The sequence below is a fragment of the Engraulis encrasicolus genome, chromosome 16, assembly GCF_034702125.1.
Source record: "Engraulis encrasicolus isolate BLACKSEA-1 chromosome 16, IST_EnEncr_1.0, whole genome shotgun sequence".
NCBI lineage: Eukaryota > Metazoa > Chordata > Actinopteri > Clupeiformes > Engraulidae > Engraulis > Engraulis encrasicolus.
The window spans coordinates 30,668,921-30,690,610 of record NC_085872.1 but is presented as its reverse complement, the minus strand read 5'-3'; the positions used below and the strand labels follow the sequence as shown (position 1 = coordinate 30,690,610).

The following is a 21,690-nucleotide window of genomic DNA, read 5'->3' as shown; positions in this document are numbered from 1 at the left end:
ATTAAAGAAGTTGATTGAAATCAACAAGTTCTAGGATCTCCTTGATGTGTTTCTTGTATGAATTTATTTGAGCACTCTAGACCTTAAACTGTCATAAAACAAGAGCCCAGACCTTACCAACAATCTATATAATTATCATCATCTGCTGTTTTCCTTTTTGGCAAAGAAACACTCCATCCATTTGCAGAGAATGCCCGCGGGAATGTTACATCAAAACTAATCATAACGATTAAAATCAGATTTTCTGTGGTAGAGGGCAATGAAGAAGTTGGAGGGGAGTGAGGCTGTATGTGCCGAATAGGCTACATCTAGAAATTTATAGAATTTATGATTTAAAATGTAAATATAGTTACTAGGCCAGCTCACTGTCTCGATGTTCTGTTCTTTCACCGGGAGTTTTATTTTGCAGATTGGTTTAGACTGGGGTAGAGACATGAGCTAATTGTATCCTGATCTTTGCCTTGAGGGGTTTCGAAGCCCTGGAGCAAGTATTCTCTGTATTTTGTTCTGTCTACCTTAGCCAAGCTATTGCATTTCTCTCTGGTGTAGCAAGGGAGGCAGATCGCAAGCGAAATCGGAAGGAATACGTTCTCAAAAAGCAACTTTATGTTCATCAATGTTTCAGGTAAGCGCGGATTTATTTGCTTTGGTATTATTTCCGACGCTTGGTTTGACTGGGACATTCAGGGCGCAGTCGCTTTTACGCATGTGCCAGGCGATGAGCGCCACAGTTCCAACAAAATATTTAACCACTTCCTGGATATTGTTCAGTGTTTTCTACTATATCTGTATTTCAAGCCCCCGTCGTCACTGTACGGCATGATCTTTGAATTCGTTGGCTTTCTTAACTCGACCTTCACGGAGAAAATACAAGCTAGCCCTCGTCACGCTTCTGGCGTGTTGCTAAGGCTCCGTGGAACTCATTAACAGCGGTTCCTCGTCTGTTTGTCATACGTTTTTACACATCCCATATCCACATTTCGAATGAGGTTCTTTTTAGTTCTCCTGGCTGTTCTAAACCAGTTCCATTTCCTGAGTGCCCCAGATCCGCTAATGAAAGACGCCATTGTGGAGTAATTTGCCGGAGGGGTTTTCTTATTTTGTAAGACAGGAGGTACCTATTCTACACACGTCAGTGCCAATTTCATGAATCATCTCTTTGTACTCACCGTCGTTTTGTAAAGAAGCGCCACTCTTTGCTAACTACAAAATAAATGTTGCTTTCTTTTGGTTGCCGCTTGGCGATTCTAAAAACTCGTTCACATCATCTATCCCTGGCACTGGTCGTCGATTGGTCTAAAAGTGTGACATGACATGCAGTCTATTTGGATTCGAGTCGTTATTAGTTTATCAAAAGAATGTAACATACATGTCCATTCACTAGACTTACATTCACTCACACACTTGCAGTTACATCCCAGTTGTCCTGTCTCTTGACTGCTCTATTTGCGTCTGGGGCACTTGCGAACAAGAAACTCTGTCGCCCTTGGTAGTGGAAAAGATAGGCTATTTAAGCTACCAATGCCACCTACTCTTTCACCTGGCTTTCTCTCGCGTTCCAATCGTCTTCTACTGGCCACGCTGCTGAGGGCACTTTTCGTTCCACGAGCCATACGATACGTTTGATAGCCCACAGTCCCCTATTCCCTAGAGGCAGAGTTAAGTATGTCTAGCCCAACATAGGTAGGTCCAAAGACTCAAATATATAGTTTGTTGAAGTAGTTCGTAGTTTCACAGATTTCTAATAAGTTTGGTCTACCTTCTCTGCAGATGATACAAAGGGGTCACAGTTGGCAGGCTACTGTAGGCTACTGTAACTCAGTAGGCCATATTACCTTCATTTTGACTTACTTATCCATCCATACCTATTTCTATACCAGTTGTTGATGTATAACTGTAGCCTATGCCCATGTGATAAATAGGCTATGCATTATTTATGCACTAAGGAAGACATGTCACATTCCAACACAAGAGTTTACTGTATGTGACAAATGACAAACCAGTGACAGCAGGCAGTAGCCTACATCAGTCATGGAAGACAGCACAGCCATGAGCATATTAACTATTTGGATGAGTTTAAAATGATCTGTAGTTTATATTTGGAACATTTTTCTTCTATGCCTTATTAAAACATTTTGGGCAGTCATGGGTAAGAGGTTAGACCGTTAGAGGGTCAGACTTGTAGCCCAAAGGTTGTCGGTTCAACTCCCGACCCGCCAGGTTAGTTGGGGGTGGGGTGTGTGTGTGTGTGTGTGTGGGGGGGGGGGGGGGGAATTAACCAGTGCTCTCCTCCATGACTGAGGTACTCTGAGCATGATACCGTCCCGCTGCACTGCTCCCTTTCGGACGCCATTGTATGGGTGAGGCATAAATGCAATTTTGTTGGGTGCAGTCAGTGTTCACTTGTGTGCCGTGGACTGCTGTGTCACGATGACAATGGGAGTTGGAGTTTCCCAGTTGGGCTTTCACTTTTCACTATTCAACATCCATTGTATGCATACTTTTCAAGTTTGAGGATGTAGTAGCAGGGGCGGGCGTAGTAGTACATTTTGAGCCCTATGTACAATCAGCTCCACTGGACCCCCTCCCTCCCCAGTCACACTTTACCCCCTGAATGACACCCCTGTGTGGTAGGCTACGTACAGTAGAGCACAGTTCGGGCCCAAGCCTCTTCTCTATTTTAAGTCTAGGCTCCCCAGCCTGTAGCTGTGCTGGACATTCTCAAGTTCAAGTCATGCATGACCAAACAAAGGGCCATGCACACTGTGCATAGTGAACACTGTAGCCTGCAGATTCGGGGCATACTTTTCAGGCAGGTTTGGATTTAAATTTAGTTCTGAGAAAAAAAAATGTCTTACAATCAAAGCACAGCACAGGATGTGAGTCAAGCCCAAACCAGGACCAGATGTGTTGGAATATTCTGACGCGGGGAAGTGGTCAGCACAATCAAATGAAGATTACTCATTTGTGTGGGTGGCATGTTTTGCCTGGCTTAAGTAAACACGCTGGTCCTGATTGATATTTTGTTATGGAACACATGACAGACAGTAACTGGATACTAAAGGATAGAATTGTGTGAAAAAGAAGAATAAGCAAGCAGTTTTGAAAAGTATTGGTGTATTGTGAAAATGGCAACAGGTTGGTACCATTTCAGATGGCACATGTACGTTGTAGAATTCTGATAAACTACCTCACACTACCTCATGTAGGGACCAACCTACATTTGAACAAACATAAGGGATGGATTTCCACGCTGGTATTTGATGCATTCTAAAGTAAACAAGAATCTTGTGTGTGTGTGTGTGTGTGTGTGTGTGTGTGTGTGTGTGTGTGTGTGTGTGTGTGTGTGTGTGTGTGTGTGTGTGTGTGTGTGTGTGTGTGTAAGCATCAGAGGGGGGGGGGAGACGTACAGTAACTCAAGTCCTCCCCCTTAATTAAAACCAAGTCTAAGGTTGGTATCTGTTGGTGCTTTGTGTCTGTTGTGTTGCACTGGCATCTACCGCTGGGGCCCTTTCTCAGACACTAGCCACACACACACACACATACACAAACACACACACACCCCTTAATGATAACCGTCATGTTGCCTTCCTTGGCACATTAACCTCCCCTTCTGAACATGACAAGCCTTTTAGGGTGGCCCGCTTCATAGTGCAGCTTGTTCGCTTTTCTTTTCTCTTCCTCCTTCTTCCTCCTCACTTTTTTTGCCGGCTGGATTCAGTCACACATTCAAACACACATACACACAGACACATACATACACACACACTTACTCGCTCACTCCCTGACTGACTGGCTCACTCACTCACTCACTCACTCACTCACTCACAAGCGCACACCATCTTTCCGCAAATTAGTCAGGGAACAAATTACCTGCATTCGGAGTGTGATCCCACGCACTCCTCCATCTGCCTCACACAGGTCCCCCCCTTTTGAAGAGCAAGCACGGCACCCTGCGGGCCCCCTGGCTCCTGCTACTGATCCTGGAGTTGAATTTTTAAAACTATGCATGGATTCTGCCTCTGCTCTTATCAGCGCAGGCACAAACGGCATGCAAATCAGGCCGGGATTGCTCACCCACCCCTTACCACCGCCACCGCCGCCGCCACGAAGACCAGCACTCAAAGGCAGGCTTAATTGCTAATTGAGTATCTAGGTGTGAAACCGACACCTCCAACTTAGAAGTGAAACGTGGATGTTTTAAAAGCCGGGGTGCCTTCTTCTCCTTCTTTTTCTTCTTCTTCTTCTTGCACTGTGTAATAATTTATTCTCATCCCCTTTTCCTGGGCTCATGGGTGCATTTCTCTCTCAGATGTTTGAAGGATGGGAAGGCAGTAGGAGTTTGTCTGGTCTATATTTCAGGGTTATTCCTGAGGATGCAGCATTTGGATTTTTCTTACAGCAATACTGTCTCCAAGAACAGGTTACGCCTACATGCATCTCTTAAGGAGGCAAAAACTGTTTAACCTTGGGTTTTCCAGAAATATGCACATTTTGTATGGCATGATACTTGGTTGCTTGAAGACATACAGTCACACAACATCATTCCATTTACCTGATGGCAAAGATGTGTGCAGTACTAGACTACTGCAATGAAGGCATAGGCTACTAGCAATTAATCAGACCTGTGACTTTAAACATAGTGATGCAAATGGGTTTTAAAAGACTTGTAATATTTTTAATTGTTGAACGGGCCTGAATATATCACAGGACTCAGTGGACTAATACACCATTATTTTAAGCTATAGGTGTTTGCAGTGAAACATATAACATGCCTCATCACAATCTGCTCAAGTTTATGAATAATTATTTCCAGTTATTGTACAGTTGAGGCTGTGGCTATTTTCTTGAAACAAAATGCCTCTCTGTACAATATGTCCAAGCTTATGTGGAAAGCAAGAGGAAAATGGGGGAGTTTTCTGTGTGGAGAAGGTCAGTGGTGCCCCGGGGATGTTTGGATAATGTAGAGATTTCTGGATTAGCAACAGGAGGTGGGTTTTATTCACAAAGTTACTATCAGACTGCAGTGTAGCCTACAGTTTCATCCACTAAGTACTGGGGCTTAAATACATGTTGTGTTATTCCCTCCACACACACAGTCTTTGCCGCATCGCCTTAAACGCTGACAATATGTGGCAAGGACCTCGGGCAATCATTTGAAATATGCTCCATTCATTGTGCGGGGAAATGTGCACGCCTTCTGATGTGCTCTACTAGAAAGTGTGGATCTTCACCTGAAGCTGTTCCTGTGCGTTAGACAGAAATGCTCTGAGAGCTGGAGGTGAAAGAACGGACTCACGATGAAGGATTACTAACAAACCTCCACAATTGCAGATATGTTTTAGACGCGCGCGTAATGAGACTACATGCAGGAATTTTAAACAAAGAGTGATCATTTAATGTGTAGGACTTTTACGATACATTTCCGTAATTTCCTCCGGCAGTTTCTGAAGTCTTATCGTTCGCAGAGAAGGGTGTTTCACATTGGATAACATTTCGCTTTAAGAAGCTCGTTTTTTAGTTTATCTTATCAGTTCCATTTAGCAGCCTACAGTCGCTGGCACACCGAAGGATGCTGAGGTTATACACGAGGAGCCAGATTTGTCTCTGAGTCGACTGCAACTCCTATGGATTTGATTGTTATCATGGACTTAACAAATCATAAAACCAAGACCCGACCACCCTCTATACCTTTCATGGATGGTACCGGGCAGACTGTAGCCAAAAGACTCCGTCCGGCAGAATACAGAGATTCCGCGATTGTGATGTCCATGAGTGACGGCGCCCTCCCACGTGAACAATCTGCCCCTTTGACAGTGCAGGTAATTGATTTTCTCAGGTAGTCTGTTCAAAAAAGAAAAAAAGCTGCGATTTTTAACCGTCATGTCTGGTGTATGATGGGGCGTTTGGGAGATCGTTATCAAAACATCGCTTCTGTATACTCATTCGAAGTGATGGCGTGACGAATCTCGAACAGCTGCTCGCTGTTTGTAGTAGCCTATTGAGAGATGTTCTCGCGGTAGTGTAGTCCAAAAAATGTTGGTTGCCTAAGTTGCATAGAAGGCAGAGAAAGTTGTGGTCATTTAAAAGTGTCTCAATGAACAATATCAAAGGTCCGTTTTTAAACAAAGCTGTAATAAAACCGCTGCTTTGATAAAGTTGCCGGTTTGGTCCCTAGATCTCTAGTTCTAGAGACCAACATGCCGAGACGTTTTGATGTCCATTCTGCTGGGATCACTAAACTACCATGTTAAATTTGTTCAGCGCGTGGCAATAGGCTCAGATTTTTGTATTTTTCCACTTGCAGCGTATCAGTTAATGCCACAGGAGAGGGGGAAGCACACACTGGTTGTAATACTTGAATTTTCTGATTTGACCCAGAATTAGTACTGGTAGCCGGCTGGTTTGAAGGCATGCGCAAAAGATGTGTAGTCTATTTGTCAGACATTGTTCAGCATTTTATTTACCTTTTCGTCATCACAGTTGCTCCCACAACTAAATGTTAAGTTAATGTTCAACTTACAAAGTTGGCTTGAAAGCTCAGTGCCAGGTCTTTTTCTGTTTGACACACTAAAGTGCCCCTGTTCCAGAGCTTGTAATAAGGGCACATGGAAACGCTGGTGATGCCAGTGGTGATGGTTGTGGTTAAATCAGGTCCTACACACAAGTTGCCTCTCTCCTCCTCCCTGTCATGGGTCCATGGGATATTTGGGATACATGCACTCCTCTGAAGGGTGATCCCAGACCAGTGAAATGAGAATACTTTTTTTAAACCAGACCTACTTGGCCACAAATGTCCTTTGGGGTTTTCCACCGTGCCATCACAAATCAACAAGAAAACATTTTCTCCTGATTGTTATTGTGGTGGGTGACCCAGTGAACTGACACACTGCTTGTTGTCTCTAACAGGATAACCGGTCCAATATGTCCAGGCCCATGATCACCAGATCGCCAGCCTCCCCACTGAGTAACCAGGGCATCCCCACGCCTGCCCAGCTCACCAAGTCCAACGCTCCAGTGCACATCGACGTCGGTGGCCACATGTACACCAGCAGCTTGGCCACACTAACAAAATACCCCGAGTCCAGGTGGGTTTCACGGTCTTGAATGTGTGTGTGTGTGTGGTGTGGTGGAGTGGGTGGGAGGGGATGTTTTGGGTCAGTCTCCCATATCTTGTCTCAAGATGTCGCTACAAACAATACAGTCGAGTGGAAATTTAATTTGTAGTTATTTGTTACAATGTTTTGTTTAGTTTTAATGGGAGTCTCTCACACTCACATGTCCAGATGGCCAGAGAGCCACTGTTATGAAGCAGTCCTTCCTCCACAGTCCATTCGTGCAGACTTTAATTCTTCCAGCATTTTTTTTTGCTGGACTTGGTTTTGAAGGGCATGTTGTGGTTCAGGAAGTGAAATAGATCTAATGTAGCCCTTGTCTGTCCTGGTCACCCTTATTAGACCAGCGTCCAGTGACTGTTACCCACCATGACACATCAGATGAATGTCAAAAAGTGTGTCTTGTGAGAGAGTCCCACATTCACAAAATTGTACCAGTGTCTATATGTAAAGCACACTCTTCAGACTCCTTGGTTTTCTGCCCGGCCAGCCATTAAGACACTTTAGCTCACCAAAATTTACGCCAAAAAAATCATTTGACTGCCATTGCAAGAGAGTTGGAAGGACCTTATCTGAAAAAAAGATTATGTTCCACTGATAAACTCATTAGAATTTAAAAACCATGTATATGTTTTTCCTAGGCTGACTGCTTCTGAAATGCACATTTTGGCATTGGCGTCAAGTGCGTTTTTGGCAGTGATCCTCCACACACAGCCTTACTTTTTTCAGTCACATCCCCACTACTTATCCCACTGCTGAATAAATTATGCCTTTTGAAATGCATTTATGTTAAGCACATTTCATCATCGTTGCATCATGGTCCTAACTTTCCAAACAGTAAATATTCCCAAGCTTTATATACAAAACAAAAAAAGCAACAAATAAAGAAGAAGGAAAAACGCCTTCTGTTACTGTGACTGTTTTTTGGTGTACTTAAACTGCTGAACACAGAGCTCAGACAAAGGCAGTTCTGTCACACTGACAGATGCCCCAGGAGCAGTACAGGTCCAAAGGGTATGGAGGCCATCTGGAGATGAAGGGCCACGCTGTCCCCCTGGGCAGGGCCCCTGGAGCACTCTGCCCCGGGGCTCCGGCTCTACCAGATGGCCCCAACCTCTGCGTCTGACCAGGGGTTTAATCCACAATTTATGTATACAGCTCTTAATTAATTCATTTATTTATCTATTTATTATTCCATTTTTTTCATGTTTATTTTCTGTATGTGTTGGTGGGTGTACAACTGAAGAATTTCAGACTGGCTGGCTGTTGCTTTTTGTGCCACAAGTTTGCCTCATATTGCGTCTTCCTCGTTTCTTCTCTCTCTCTCTCTCTCTCTCTCTCTCTCTCTCTCTCTCACTCTCACTCTCTCTCTCTCTCTCTCTCTCTCTCTCTCTCTCTCTCCCTCTCACTGTCTCTCTCTCTCTCTCACTGTCTCTCTCTCTCTCTCTCTCACACTGTCTCTGTGGATAGAATTGGCCGTCTCTTTGATGGCACAGAGCCCATTGTCCTGGACAGCCTCAAGCAGCACTACTTCATTGACAGGGATGGTCACATGTTCCGCTACATCCTCAACTTCCTCAGGACCTCGAAGCTCCTCATCCCAGACGACTTCAAAGTGAGTGTCTGACTCAATTCAAAATACAATGTGCAAGGTCTATTGGAAGGTTGCTTTAAAAAAAAAAAATTAAGCTTTTTTTCAGCCACTGATTTGGGGTAGAATTTGGCCAAGTCGAAAATTAAAGCTTGGGTGGGAGGTGCAATGGGCCAAGTCGTTGGAAATGTTTACGTTCTGATGTCCACTTCACGGCATGCATTTGCGGCATGTTTTCATGAAAGAGAGATCACAGAAGTTACATTTAGCAAATGGCATTAGTCATTCCCCCAGCATAAACCAATCCAATCTCAGGAATCCAGAACAAAAAAAAGAAAGTAAATAAATAAAATCAGCCAGCGCAAATTGCGAGCACACGTTCATGCCGAATAAGCCTACGCAGGACATTTTCAAGCTGTTCCGCTCGAAGCTGCGGCTAAGTTTAGGATTAAAGCCATTCAGCTCTGGCACCCATTCTAAAGCCGCCATATTGGGTCACGCAAGTTCATTGTGCTCTCTGTGTACATTGATTGTTAAATGTGCAACCGGATGCCATTTTCCTGAGGGTTGGGAGTGATCCTGCCGGTGTGGGTGCCAGGCATGAAACAAACCGCAGGGCTGATCCCCACAGGAACAGGCACCGAATACGAGACTTGTATACAGGGGTATAAACATCCAAGGTCCTTGAAAGACTCATTGCCACCAGGCCATTGAGCAAGACTCCAGCACTGCTGTGGGGGCGTTTTCAACCTCATCTGCTGGACCCTGGCTAGAAACTTGTCTGTCTGCTTTGTGCCTGAGGGTATAACTGCCGAGCGAAATGGGGGGTTTTAGTTGACATGGCCTAGATGGAGAAAAGGGAGAAAAAAAGAGGCCGGGGGGGAGGGGGGGTTGCTGAAAAATAAAATGGACCAACTAATAGTAATAGTGAACATGTACGGAGAACACATCTGTGGGCTTGCTTGTTTTTTTTCATTAGGAATGTTCTACTTTAAGGGCTGTCATAGTCTGATTTGCCAGCGCCTACATGCCATTTAGCTGTTAATTACAAACCTGCCCTGAGAGCAAACAAATAATCACATTATCTGATGGACTGTCCGCCGGGCGGCTCGGGTCTGTGCTTAAAGTATGTCAGATAAAACAAGCAAAGACAAAAGACTGGCCCGAGTTCAGTGTGAGGTCACAGTCACTCTCTCAGACAGTCTGAAACAATCATGGCCAGGTGCTTCTCATTCAGTCAAGTTTTTTTTTCTTAAATTGCATTCTTGCATCGGAATTCGGCGTCAAATTGAATTTAAGTCCCTTTTAAAAGTGAGGACAGATGATGGTGGGGGACTGGTGAGATGACATGGTGTTTTAAAGACACTTTCTCCCTGTTTCTCTCCTGATATCATTCTTTATTTTACTATTCTCTCTCTCTCTCTCTCTCTCTCTCTCTCTCTCTCTCTCTCTCTCTCTCTCTCTCTCTCTCTCTCTCTCTCTCTCCATTCATCCCTCTGCCTCCCGTCATCTCTGTCCTCCTAATAATAAAGGACTACAGTCTGCTGTATGAGGAGGCCCGCTACTTCCAGCTGCAGCCCATGCTGGCGGAGCTGGAGCGCTGGAGGCAGGACCGCGAGCACAACCGGGTGTCTCGCCCCTGCGAGTGCCTGGTGGTGCGGGTGGCGCCCGACCTGGGCGAGAGGATCACCCTGAGCGGCGACAAGGCCCTCATCGAGGACATCTTCCCCGAGATCGGCGACGTCATGTGCAACTCCGTCAACGCCGGGTGGAACCACGACTCCACGCACGTCATCCGTTTCCCGCTCAACGGCTACTGCCACCTGAACTCTGTGCAGGTGAGCAGTGTGGATGGTAGTTAGTGAGAATGCAGGATGCAGAAAATGTAATGATGTGTAACATTTGACATTTTTCATATGTGTGATTGCCAGTGCTGGGAGTAACGGCGCTAGAGTATAACGGCGTTGGAGTATAACAGCGTTACTAACGGAGCCTCATTTTGAGTAACGGAACAATTACTTAATTACTTTATCCATAACTGTAATTCCGTTACAGTTACTCGGGAGGTAATGTGACGGGCTACAATTTTATGAATTGCAGTGCCAGTGTGCACTGGCTGCTGACAAAATCAAGGAGCAAATGGCAACGCCGCATAAATCTGTACCAAGCCGGCTTTATATATGCTCACATTCACCCTTTGCATGCATGAGAACCAAATAGCTGAACGTGATTTGCTAAAAAAGTGTTAAGTGGGCGGAGTGTCGGCTATCTTGCTCCTACGCGTGTAAACACAAGTCATTCTACACAGAGTTCGCAGGGAGCGCATAAAGAATAGAAGAGACAACGGCAGTAAAGCCACAAGGTTGCATGTTCCAACGGTAAATAACGGAATAATTCCACGCTAGTTGCAGTCAAATGCAAAAATGTGTATATCCTAAGTATACTGTGCCTTGGAAACAAAGTTATGTCCGTAACGAGCGACTCTAATTTCACTAAGCACCTCTCAACATCGCATGGTGGCACACCTCCAAGCCCCGTGCAGCTAGTTTCAGCTGTAGCGAAGAGGGAGACAGAGGCAAGCCAAACCTGATTTCTCAGGACACGAGTGAGCTCAACAAAATAATCGGCAGGTATGTGGTTGAAAACATGTTTCCCCTATCCACTGTGGGGTCGGAGTTGTTAAGGGCTCTTGTTGCAAAAAAAATCCATCTCGTGGAAGAGAAATGAGCACATCCCTAAAAACGTTGTGAACTGGATTAACATTCACCATTGATAATAGGCCTAGGTCATGAAGATATTTGATAGTAGCATCTTCAGCAAAAATAACATCACAGCCAGAATAACATCACAAAACACGGATGAAAACCCCATTTAACTGTTTAACCCCATTTAACTGTTTAACTTTCGTTTCTTTGACATTTTAAGCAAAAGAAAAACGCAAAAAATACTTTTCCTGGTAACTAGTTATTTTTATAGTGAAGTAACGCAGTTGCTAACGCAATTACTTTTTTGGAGAAGTAACTGGTACTTGTAATTAGTTACTTTTTCAAAGTAACTTTCCCAGCACTGGTGATTGCATACTACTGCCACATCAGCTCTGTGTAGGTGTGTCCATTTATACAATCCCTTTGATATTGAATATGTGTGATTGAAGATTTGATTCCGAGTGCAGGTGAGAAGCATGGATGGTAGTTAGTCTAGTGTGGATGCAGGTCGGTCATATCTGTATGATTGTGCACCACTCATATCCCCCACCTATATCCATAGGATCAAACATCTTCTATCAGAAGAAGATAACCCAAACTCCACCCACCCAATGCAAAGGCGTGTGCTCAAGTTTGGTCTCCTAAGGGGGCGTTGTCCCCTCCTTCTTCTTGTCTTTCTATTGCATTTGGTGACGGCCTGCATGAGATGTGTGCTACTGCCATCTACAGTGCTAAGGGAACTCCCAAAGGTCTCCCAACTGAAGGTCTCCTAAAGGGCTGTTCACCTGACATCACATGGATCCAGGAAATGCACAGGCTTGAAGTATCTTATTCTAATAGAAGATGTTTGATAGGATCAAATGTGGTTTACGCAAGATCTTAGTTTCTAACTCGAGACTTTCAAAATGGAAGTATACATTGGTGCCAAGGGAACACTAAAGCTCTTCTAGGCCTTGTACCTTTGCATTTTTACCTATGGCCTTCTAGGTCCACAGGTACAAAGGTAAAGTGCAGTAACTACATATTATCTCCAAATTGAGTTTAGACTGAAAATGGTCTTCATAACACCTCCATAACACTGGTCCTTGACAGTCTTATGGTCCAAATATGTCCCATTGTAGACATATTGCTATGTCAAATTTACAGTAACTGCAATAGCTAACCTAATACCAATACTTTGGAGGCCTTTTTTCTCAGTTTCAATTCAAGCGTAGTTACTGCACTTTGCCTTTTGTAGGGCAGTGCAGCTCAGGCCCTCTGGACCCCCAGGTTAACTAGATTGCATTCTCACAGAAAATGCTGGAAGCGGGCTTGCCTCTTGGGGCAGAGATGAGCAGTTTTATTTTTTATATCTCTATCCCTAAATTAAAAACAAACTACTATTGAGAAAACAAAGCTAAAAGAAATGTTGGAAAAAATACATCCACCCAGTCAGAAGTTATGGGCCAAACAATTCAGTCATCTTGGATTCAGCCATCTTGAAAGTGTTGTAGCTCCGCATTTTGGGGATATACTAAATGACATGCATGGTATTTTAAGTTGGCTAAGGAACACTGCATATGAAATAATTTTGAAAATCAACATGGGTCCGAGTGGGATTCGAACTCACAACCTCCTTATCTCTAATCCAGCACCTTTACCATTGAGCCAAGCAGCTGGCTGTCATAAACATTCCAGCAAGACAATATCAGATTGCATCGAAGAACTGAACAATAGACTTCTAGAATGGTAGTTGCAGGTGCTCGTTAAGAATAGAATGATGAGAGAAAGTGACAGTTGAGATGGAACCTTTTAATGGCAGCACCTGTTCTTATTGACTGTATGGCAGTTAGTATGATGCTCTAAGGGCTTCCGCACACCGGCTCCGACAAAGTGCTGAGCACTGGTCAGCTAAAATTTTTCAATAGAACCACGCACACTGGCGCCGATGTCCGCGGACATTCGCCGATGTCGGATAGCAATTAGAGACAAGTTCTATTTTGTCGGCGCCGCCCATTGACTATCAATGCAATGTTCGTGTGAAATTGGGTTTGGGGGTCCGAATTCTGTCGGAAGCAAAAGTGCGCCGCAGTGCTGTCGGAGCCAGTGTGCGGACGGCCTAAGGCAGAGGGCAGAATCAAAAACAGTTTCTAGGTCTTAAGCTTGCTGTTTTTAAAAAAACTAAAAAGAATTGGCACATGTCCTGTTCACAGATTAGAGTCATACATGTGATCTTTGAATGAAGTTTATAGGTTAAACGGTTCAGTCACAAATGGACCTCTTGTGGAAGATGTGCTGACCTCTTCAGAAAGGCACTTCAAGAGTCAATGGGAAAAGCCATTGGGCCAGCCCTGCCGTTTTTACCCACCTGCCATTTAAAAAGTAATGGGAGTTGGGACATAATACTTTCACAGTTTGGAGACATCTCATAGAGCTCGCTAACAATGCGTCAACTAAACGTCTAGGTGAAAGTGTTGATGTTTTATGACCGAAAAAGCCTCCTACACTCTGATCTGTAGAGTGGCGGAACCTTGGTTCATGAGCATTCTACCATTCAACGACAAGAGGTATGGACACAAAAAGCATTTTTTGAACTCTCCATGCCGAGCCGGTCGTTTTAGTGTTTGAACGGTGTCTCTATCTCGAAAGGCCTAGGAGGAGAAGCGGTTTCTATTTTTAATTGACCTGCACAAGAGAATCAAGCAAGCATAAACTGTACTTAGAGATTACTAGAATCGGGCCTTGCTCTGCAAGCCCGCTTAATAATGGTTAATAATGATTTATACAGGTTAATAATGATTTTGGCGGTGTAATGGCCTGACAAACTGTGCAATTGGACAGGTTGGCTATTGGAAAACGGTGGCTGTTGGCTGTTTGGAATTGCATTGTAACATCAGGTTTTTTTTAAAGTAGCTGACATTGGGGGGGTCTCTTATAAACCCACCATAGATTTGGTGTTGATGATGAGGTAGGTGAGGTGGTTTGGAACGAATGATTCAGATTTTGAAGGCGATCATTCTAGCTTACTTTGAGAACATAAGAGATGTTACTAGTTAGTTGTGGCCGTTTAGTATTACTTCCAAATGATGATTCATAGTCTTGGCGCATCAGAACTGACATATCTGTGTATGAAATGAATGTTTTACGTGGACAAAATGTGATATATTGAGCGCATGCTGTTGTTCTAAAATAAAGTTATTGTTTTCAGCCATTTTACACACACACACACACACACACACACACACACACACACACACACACACACACACACACACACACACACACACACACACACACAGACAGAGGGATGCAGTGTGTCCTTGGTGTTATGAGAGTGCACTCCCTGGCAGGTAGTCCGCAGGCAGGGCCCATAATCCTGTTTGGTTATTAAAGCGAGCCCGCAGTGGGTGCTGTATCTGCGCCTAATGGAGGCTGTGTGTGTGTGTGTGTGTGTATGAGAGAGAGAGAGCGAGAGGGAGAGAGAGAGAGATCACACACACACACACACAAACACAACACACACACACACGCATACACACATACACACTGGGGGGAGGGAGATGAGATGGGGGGCCGCCAGCAGAGTGAGACCTTTGTAGTTTTGGCGGGGGCTCAGGCCCGGGGCGGTGGGGGGACGTGCTGCCAAGTGGCACAGAGAGAGAAGCCTCAGCGCTCCCTGGGGGCGCTTTGATGGAATGCGATGATCCCACTGCCCTCAGGACACGTCTGGGGATGTCTGCGAGGCTGCAGAATGAGGGACAAACTCATATGCATTCACAGATACACACACACACACACACACACACACACACACACACAAATGCATGCACACACACACACACACACACACACACACACACACACACACACACACACACACACACACACACACACACACACACACACACTGTCTCTCTCTCTCTCTCTCTCTCTCTCTCTCTCTCTCTCTCTCTCTCTCTCTCTCTCTCTCTCTCTCTCTCTCTCTCTCTCTCTCTCTCTCTCTCTCTCTCTCTCTCTCTCTCTCTCTCTCTCTCTCTGTCACACACTCATACTAAACTGCACACAAATACACGTTCAGGCATAACCAGAAACACACAGACATGCAACCATCCATCCCTTTCTCTCTCTCGCCAGCTCACACAGCCTCACAGAACCCTTTTGAAAATATGTCACTGCAGACATTTACAATGGTCACATTGCTGATGAAATAGGCTGTTAGGTTCCAAGCTGTGAAAATATACTGAGAAATCCACCATTGAAGTGTGCCATGTCTTTGGATTTCTTTGTGATGGCCACATACATTCTTGCATAGCAGGCTCTGCCTTGTTTCTCATTCTTAACCTTTAAACCAAAATTGTTGACAAAAGTCACCCAAACTGCTTCAGGCGGAAAACCCCAACTCTTCAGAAAACTTTCCACAGTGACATTTGCCCTGAAAAGAACAAGGAAAAATATGTTTTGTCTTTATTTGTCTAAATAAAGAGTAATTACAGTGAAGACAAACACCATTGCATATTGGGACACAGCATTGACTTGTAGGGACAAGTGCAAAGCTTTAGACACCCTGAGGTGAGAGTTGAATGATGAATGCATCATGGTGTGGTTTTCATAAAGGTGGGTCCTTGTTTCAAAAGCATGTTGACAGATGGTCTTTTGGTATCTATTGGAGATGGGTGAGAGTTTGAGAGGGATTGCATGTTTTCTTGCACGGAATTTCATCAGTTTGTCTTATGAATTCCGAGGCGAGTTCAACAAATTAGGTCTGTGTCGAAGACAAATTTGTCTTTTTCATGAAGTCATGTGTTTTCCAGGGTGTTGTGTTGATTTTAATGAACCCGTGCCCATTACCACAGAAAAGTCTGCTGCTTTTAAGTCGACGCTTGTCTGCACGGCCCCACTGAAGAGTTTCCATTCATCAATCCAACACCAGTTAGTTTCCACATGTGGTTCTTTCTGTGGTCGGTAAGGGTCCATTGGTACATACCTAACTAAGTTGTGTGTGTGTGTGTGTGTGTGTGTGTGTGTGTGTGTGTGTGTGTGTGTGTGTGTGTGTGTGTGTGTGTGTGTGTGTGTGTGTGTGTGTGTGTGTGTGTGTGTGTGTGTGTGTGTGTGGTAGGTCCTGGAGCGGCTTCAGCAGCGAGGGTTTGAGATCTCGGGCTCGTGCGGTGGTGGCGTGGACTCATCCCAGTTCAGCGAGTATGTGCTGAAGAGGGAGCTGCGGCGGGCCCAGCGAGGTCCTCAGACAAACAGGATAAAACAGGAGCAGCTGGACTAATGACCTCCCAGCCTGAGGGGGCGCCAGACATTTCAACTTTACCACAGAAGCACGGACACTTCCTGTGTGTTACTCGTTTTTGTTTTTCTTTCGTTTTTTTTTACGTACATAAGAAAAAAAAGGAAAAGTGCAACTGATTTTTTTTTTTTTTGCCACAAGAAGATACAGAACATTTGATGACTTTTTTAAATCATCAATTTCCTTGTGACTTTCCCTTGAAGACAAAAATTGTCCCCGGATGAAGTTTGTTTTAAAACTTTGATGCTACAGTGTGAAAAAAAGAATCTATGTATATAAAGGCCACCCTGTTCAAATATGATTTAAAATGAAGTTTGTTATTACCACTACTATTTTATTATTCCATGCAACATCCCATAGAATGAAGTCAGCAATTTTGCAAAAATTCTGTCTCTGTGTACGTGATCTCCATTTTCCATGTTGTGTAAACATTTTTAAAAACTATTTGTCCACTGTTTTTTTTCTGCTGGACAAGTGACATGCAAAAATGAAAACAGTTGAAGTATGTAAAGATAGCTCAAATAACTTTTTATGGAAAGTAATCTCTCAGTATGCCAGGATGTCATTGAACATTCTCCACTCATTAAAATAAAAAAATATAAATTATGTTAATGCAATTATGTCTTTGTCTGGAAACACACATTGCATTATGAAAAAATATCAGAATCTGTCTATAATATTCTCTTTGTATTGCTACGTATAGATGCGGCTGTGTTCATAGACTAAATATTGACATCTTGCTGACATACTCACAATTGTCCTTTATGGCCACTTTGATTCCAAAATTAGACATCTTCGACTAGGCAACCCCAAACTGTGGAATTGGAATGTAGGTTAGAAAGTATGTGTAGACCACATGCAACACTGGATTTCCCCCCACACAAGGCATTGATGTGATTGAAGAAGACTTGCAAGCTTGCAATGAAATGAAAACAAGTCATTGTGGAAATCTAAAAACTGTTCATCTGCCATTTGAATTTCCATTTGGGTTTGTCTCAGAAAATAACAGTGTTTCATATCTGTGGCCCAATTCATGGTGCTGAAGAACTGCATTTTCATAAAAAATTGAAATGTACAGACAGTTGTTTATGGATAAGGGTGTCTTCACTGACCGAATGTAATAATGTTATGTCTTCAAGAGTTAACTTGGAGTCTCAAAAATAATTCAACTCACTTGACTGAAATGATGCATTGAATTTTAAGGGGGAGGGGGTTCACATTTCAAACTGAAAAGTGGCTATGTTTTGAGAGGAATGTCTTACCAAGGATAACTGGTTGTCTTAAAATCAATGCAGAAAGCATAGCTATGCCCTTCTGTTTCTTTTCCTTTAGTTTAGCATGGGCAAAATCATAGTGCTTGGCACACACATTTCTGTTTTGCATGTATTATAAATATGAAACCCATGGGGCCAAAGGGGTCAAGGGATCATCTATATTCAGTTGAGAAGGGACATTAATTGGTGAATGCTTACATCCATGTATTGACCCCCCCTGTGTCTGTCATCCTTTTCCATGATTAAACTGAAGTGTCACATAGCATCCTGACGTTTCCTGCCGTCTTTCCCATCTATCTCAAAGATTGTCTGGGTGCACTGAAGTTGTTTATCGGTCTTGTGGTGGGGGACAAAATGGATCCAGAATGTCCAATGTCCTGGATCTGGTCTGTTTGTGCGTTTTGACTGGAGATGAAGATACTATGTCTTCATATGGTCTTTAACAATGAACTCGGCCAAGCAAGGGTAACAGAATAGTGTGGATACTTGGAAGAGGCTTCATGCATCTGTTTCAAACCAAACGCGATCTGAAGAACAGATAATGTTGTTTTATATCTCTCCAGGCTCCATGGATATGTGTGTCTGTGGGTTTGTGTGTGTGTGAAAGAGAAAGAATATGTTTGTACATATGTAGCTGAGATGGAGCTGAACACTGTGTGTGTGTGCGCGCGCGTGCACGAGTGTGTGTGTGTGTGTGTGAGAGAGAGAGAGAAATAGAGAGAGAGAGAGAGAGCGAGAGTGCACGCATGTGTGCATGTGTGTCTGCCCATGTCTGCCTGCCTGTGGTTAGATCTTGTGAATGCGTCTGTTTCCATTCAATTCATGTGTGGCCGCCCGCGTCACTTTCCTCCCTTAAAAAATAGGGAACAGTTTCAGCATCCAGCACGTGATCTCAACCGATGCCCTCTCTCTCTCTCTCTCTCTCTCTCTCTCTCTCTCTCTCTCTCTCTCTCTCTCTCTCTCTCTCTCTCTCTCATAATGTTAGTGGAACGAGGAAAATAAATTGTCCTGTATCTCCACACACACCCCTATGTGTCTGTCCCTCTTTTGATTTCACTTTCTCACTCTCTCATTTGCCTTCTCTCTCTCAAACTCCATTAGCTGCACTCTCTCTCTCTCTCTCTCTCTCTCTCTCTCTCTCTCTCTCTCTCTCTCTCTCTCTCTCTCTCTCTCTCTCTCTCTCTCTCTCTCTCTCTCTCTCTCTCTCACACCCTCTCTCTCTCTCTCTCGTCTCTCTCTGTCTCTCTCACTCTCTGCCACTCACACACATTCTCTCTCACACAGACACGTACACACAGGCATTCATAAACACATGCACACGCACAGACACACTACAAACGCATACATGCACACACATGTATGTACATGCGCACACACACACACACGCGCACGCACACATCCACAGACTTCCGCCCCACCCACCCTCCATCCTCTGACGAGCTCTAGTTTTACTGTGTCCTTGCCCGGGGCGGTGAGGCTTCAGAGTCCCCCCCTCCCTCCTCACTGCCGGGAAAGGGCTGCAGGGCCAGGGCTGCGGTGCGTTTGCTCAGCTCATCCCAAACTCCATTAGCTGCACTTTTATTTCTGGAGCTGGTCTTTAGAGAGAGGCCATTGTGCCACAGTCCAGTGCCCAGGCTAAGTGGAGGAGAGGCAGGCCCAGGAGACAGGGAGGAAGAGGAAGGAGGAGGAAGGGGTTGGGGGGAGCCTTTTTATAAAAGCCCGGCAGACTGAATGGAAACAATCTCTCCAGTCCTCCTCCTCCTCCACCACCTCCTCCTCACCATGCACTTGAGTTGGTTGCTTATGCATTCTTTCTGTCACCCATTCTGTCTCTCTTGGTCTGCCTTTTGATCATACGTTCACTGCACTCACTCACCCTTTCCCTCACTCACCCTTCCCCTCACTCACTCATTAACGCATTGGTGCACCAATTTATTTACCCATTCACTTGTTCACACACTCACTGAATCACTCACTCACTCACTCACTCACTCACTCACTCACTCACTCACTCACTCACTCACTCACTCACTCACTCACTCACTCACTCACTCACTCACTCACTCACTTACATACATGCCTGACACACTCTCTTTACACTCACCCATTCACTTACACTCACTCACTCACTCGGTAACTGGATAACGCATTTGTGAGTTATTTATCCATTCACGATTTACCCATATACCCGTTCACTCACTCACTTACTCACTCACTCACTCACATGCAGTACTGACACACTCTCCTCAGACTGACCCATTCACTCACTTACACTCACTCACTCACTCACTCACTCACTCACTCACTCACTCACTCACTCACTCACTCACTCACTCACTGACACACTCTCCTCAGACTGACCCATTCACTCACTTACACACTCACTCACTCACTCACTCACTCACTCACTCACTCACTCACTCACTCACTCACTCACTCACTCACTCACTCACTCACTCACTATCTCACTCACTCACTCACTCACTCACTCACTCACTCACTCACTCACTCACTCACTCACTCACTCACTCACTCACTCACTCACTCACTCACTCACTCACTCACTCACTCTGTTTCCTCAATTTCCTCATTTACTTTCTAAGTTACCCCATTCTCTTTCCACTTTCCCTCCCTCCCTCCCTCCCTCTCTAACTCACAGCGCTGAAACTCCCAGGTGTTAACTAACCACATTATCAAATATTAAACACATTAAGCAAGCAGCCCTTTTTTTCCTCCTCCTCCTCCTACTCCTCCTCACAGCTAAACTACCTGAGAGAAAGTGGAGTTCCAAGGGAGATTGATCCCACTGTGGCGCGAGCCCCACTCTCTACACTCACTGTGGCACTGAACAGAGCAGACTGCTGCACGCAAGCCCTGTCAGCTGGGCTCCGCCATATCCCTTCAGGACTCAAATCCAAAGTGAAATCCCACACAGAGGGCTGTCGTCTGTCTTTTAATGCTTTTGGCAGAATCCCTGCGCCCCTCAGCTCCCCGCGTTTTTCTATCCTTATTTGTCTTCGTTTCACCCTCGCACTGGCGTCATTCGCCTTTACGTTCGCCAGCGTGTGTCTGTGTGTGTTTGTATGTATGCTTGGCTATAGCAAAGGAAGGAGGATGCGGATGTTCATCAGTACATTAAGTGGGCGGCATCCCAGTGTCAAAACATCATCCTCAGTCTTACACACTTGACAGAAAGACTGCCCAGTCAGTCATACAATGAAAGAATCTCACTCCTATGTGTACAATTACATCTCTGTGTAAGACATGTAATCATAACATCCAAAAAACACCTTTTTACTCAGATCCATTCAAACAGAATTTCCAGAATGCCAACAATTTGTTTTGTAATTACTCCCCTGAAATTAAGAGACGCATACATTAGAAGCTGGGTAAATGTTCGGTATGCACAGTATCAGGACACATGAAATATTTAGGATGAACAACTTCAGCACTCTGGCACTGCGGCGGGCGGAGAGGGAAAGAGGTGCTTTCCTCCACCCCCTCTGTGTGTGACGTTTGGCCTTACCTGTAGGCCAAACGCACTAATGAGGCCCATTCAAGGCCCTGCTCCTCATTTCCTGCGCTCAAGCCGAGTTGAAAAGGAATCAGAGATGGCCCTCACAGAGGCTATGCGCCGTCAGCGGGGGAGAGGAGAAACGGCAGGATTAATGCTATGGAGGAATTCAGACATCCACACGCAGTTTTGTGTTCTGTGTTTTTTTTTATTTGGTTC

General features: G+C 44.6%; 1 protein-coding gene across 2 annotated transcripts; it reads left to right on the top strand.

Annotated features, from left to right (window-relative positions):
- The first annotated feature begins 198 nt into the window (after positions 1-198).
- On the top strand, positions 199-17,300 carry LOC134465602 (BTB/POZ domain-containing protein KCTD1). 2 transcript variants are annotated; one of them, XM_063219363.1, is made up of 5 exons: positions 199-625; positions 6,910-7,088; positions 8,586-8,730; positions 10,239-10,544; positions 16,507-17,300. In XM_063219363.1, the coding sequence occupies exons 1-5, from the start codon at positions 617-619 to the stop codon at positions 16,663-16,665; spliced, it is 798 nt and encodes a 265-aa protein (XP_063075433.1). In that variant the 5' UTR covers positions 199-616; the 3' UTR covers positions 16,666-17,300. The 2 variants fall into 2 exon arrangements, with proteins under 2 accessions (XP_063075433.1, XP_063075432.1); XM_063219362.1 differs by lacking the exon at positions 199-625 and adding an exon at positions 4,826-5,822.
- The last annotated feature ends 4,390 nt before the right edge of the window (positions 17,301-21,690 follow it).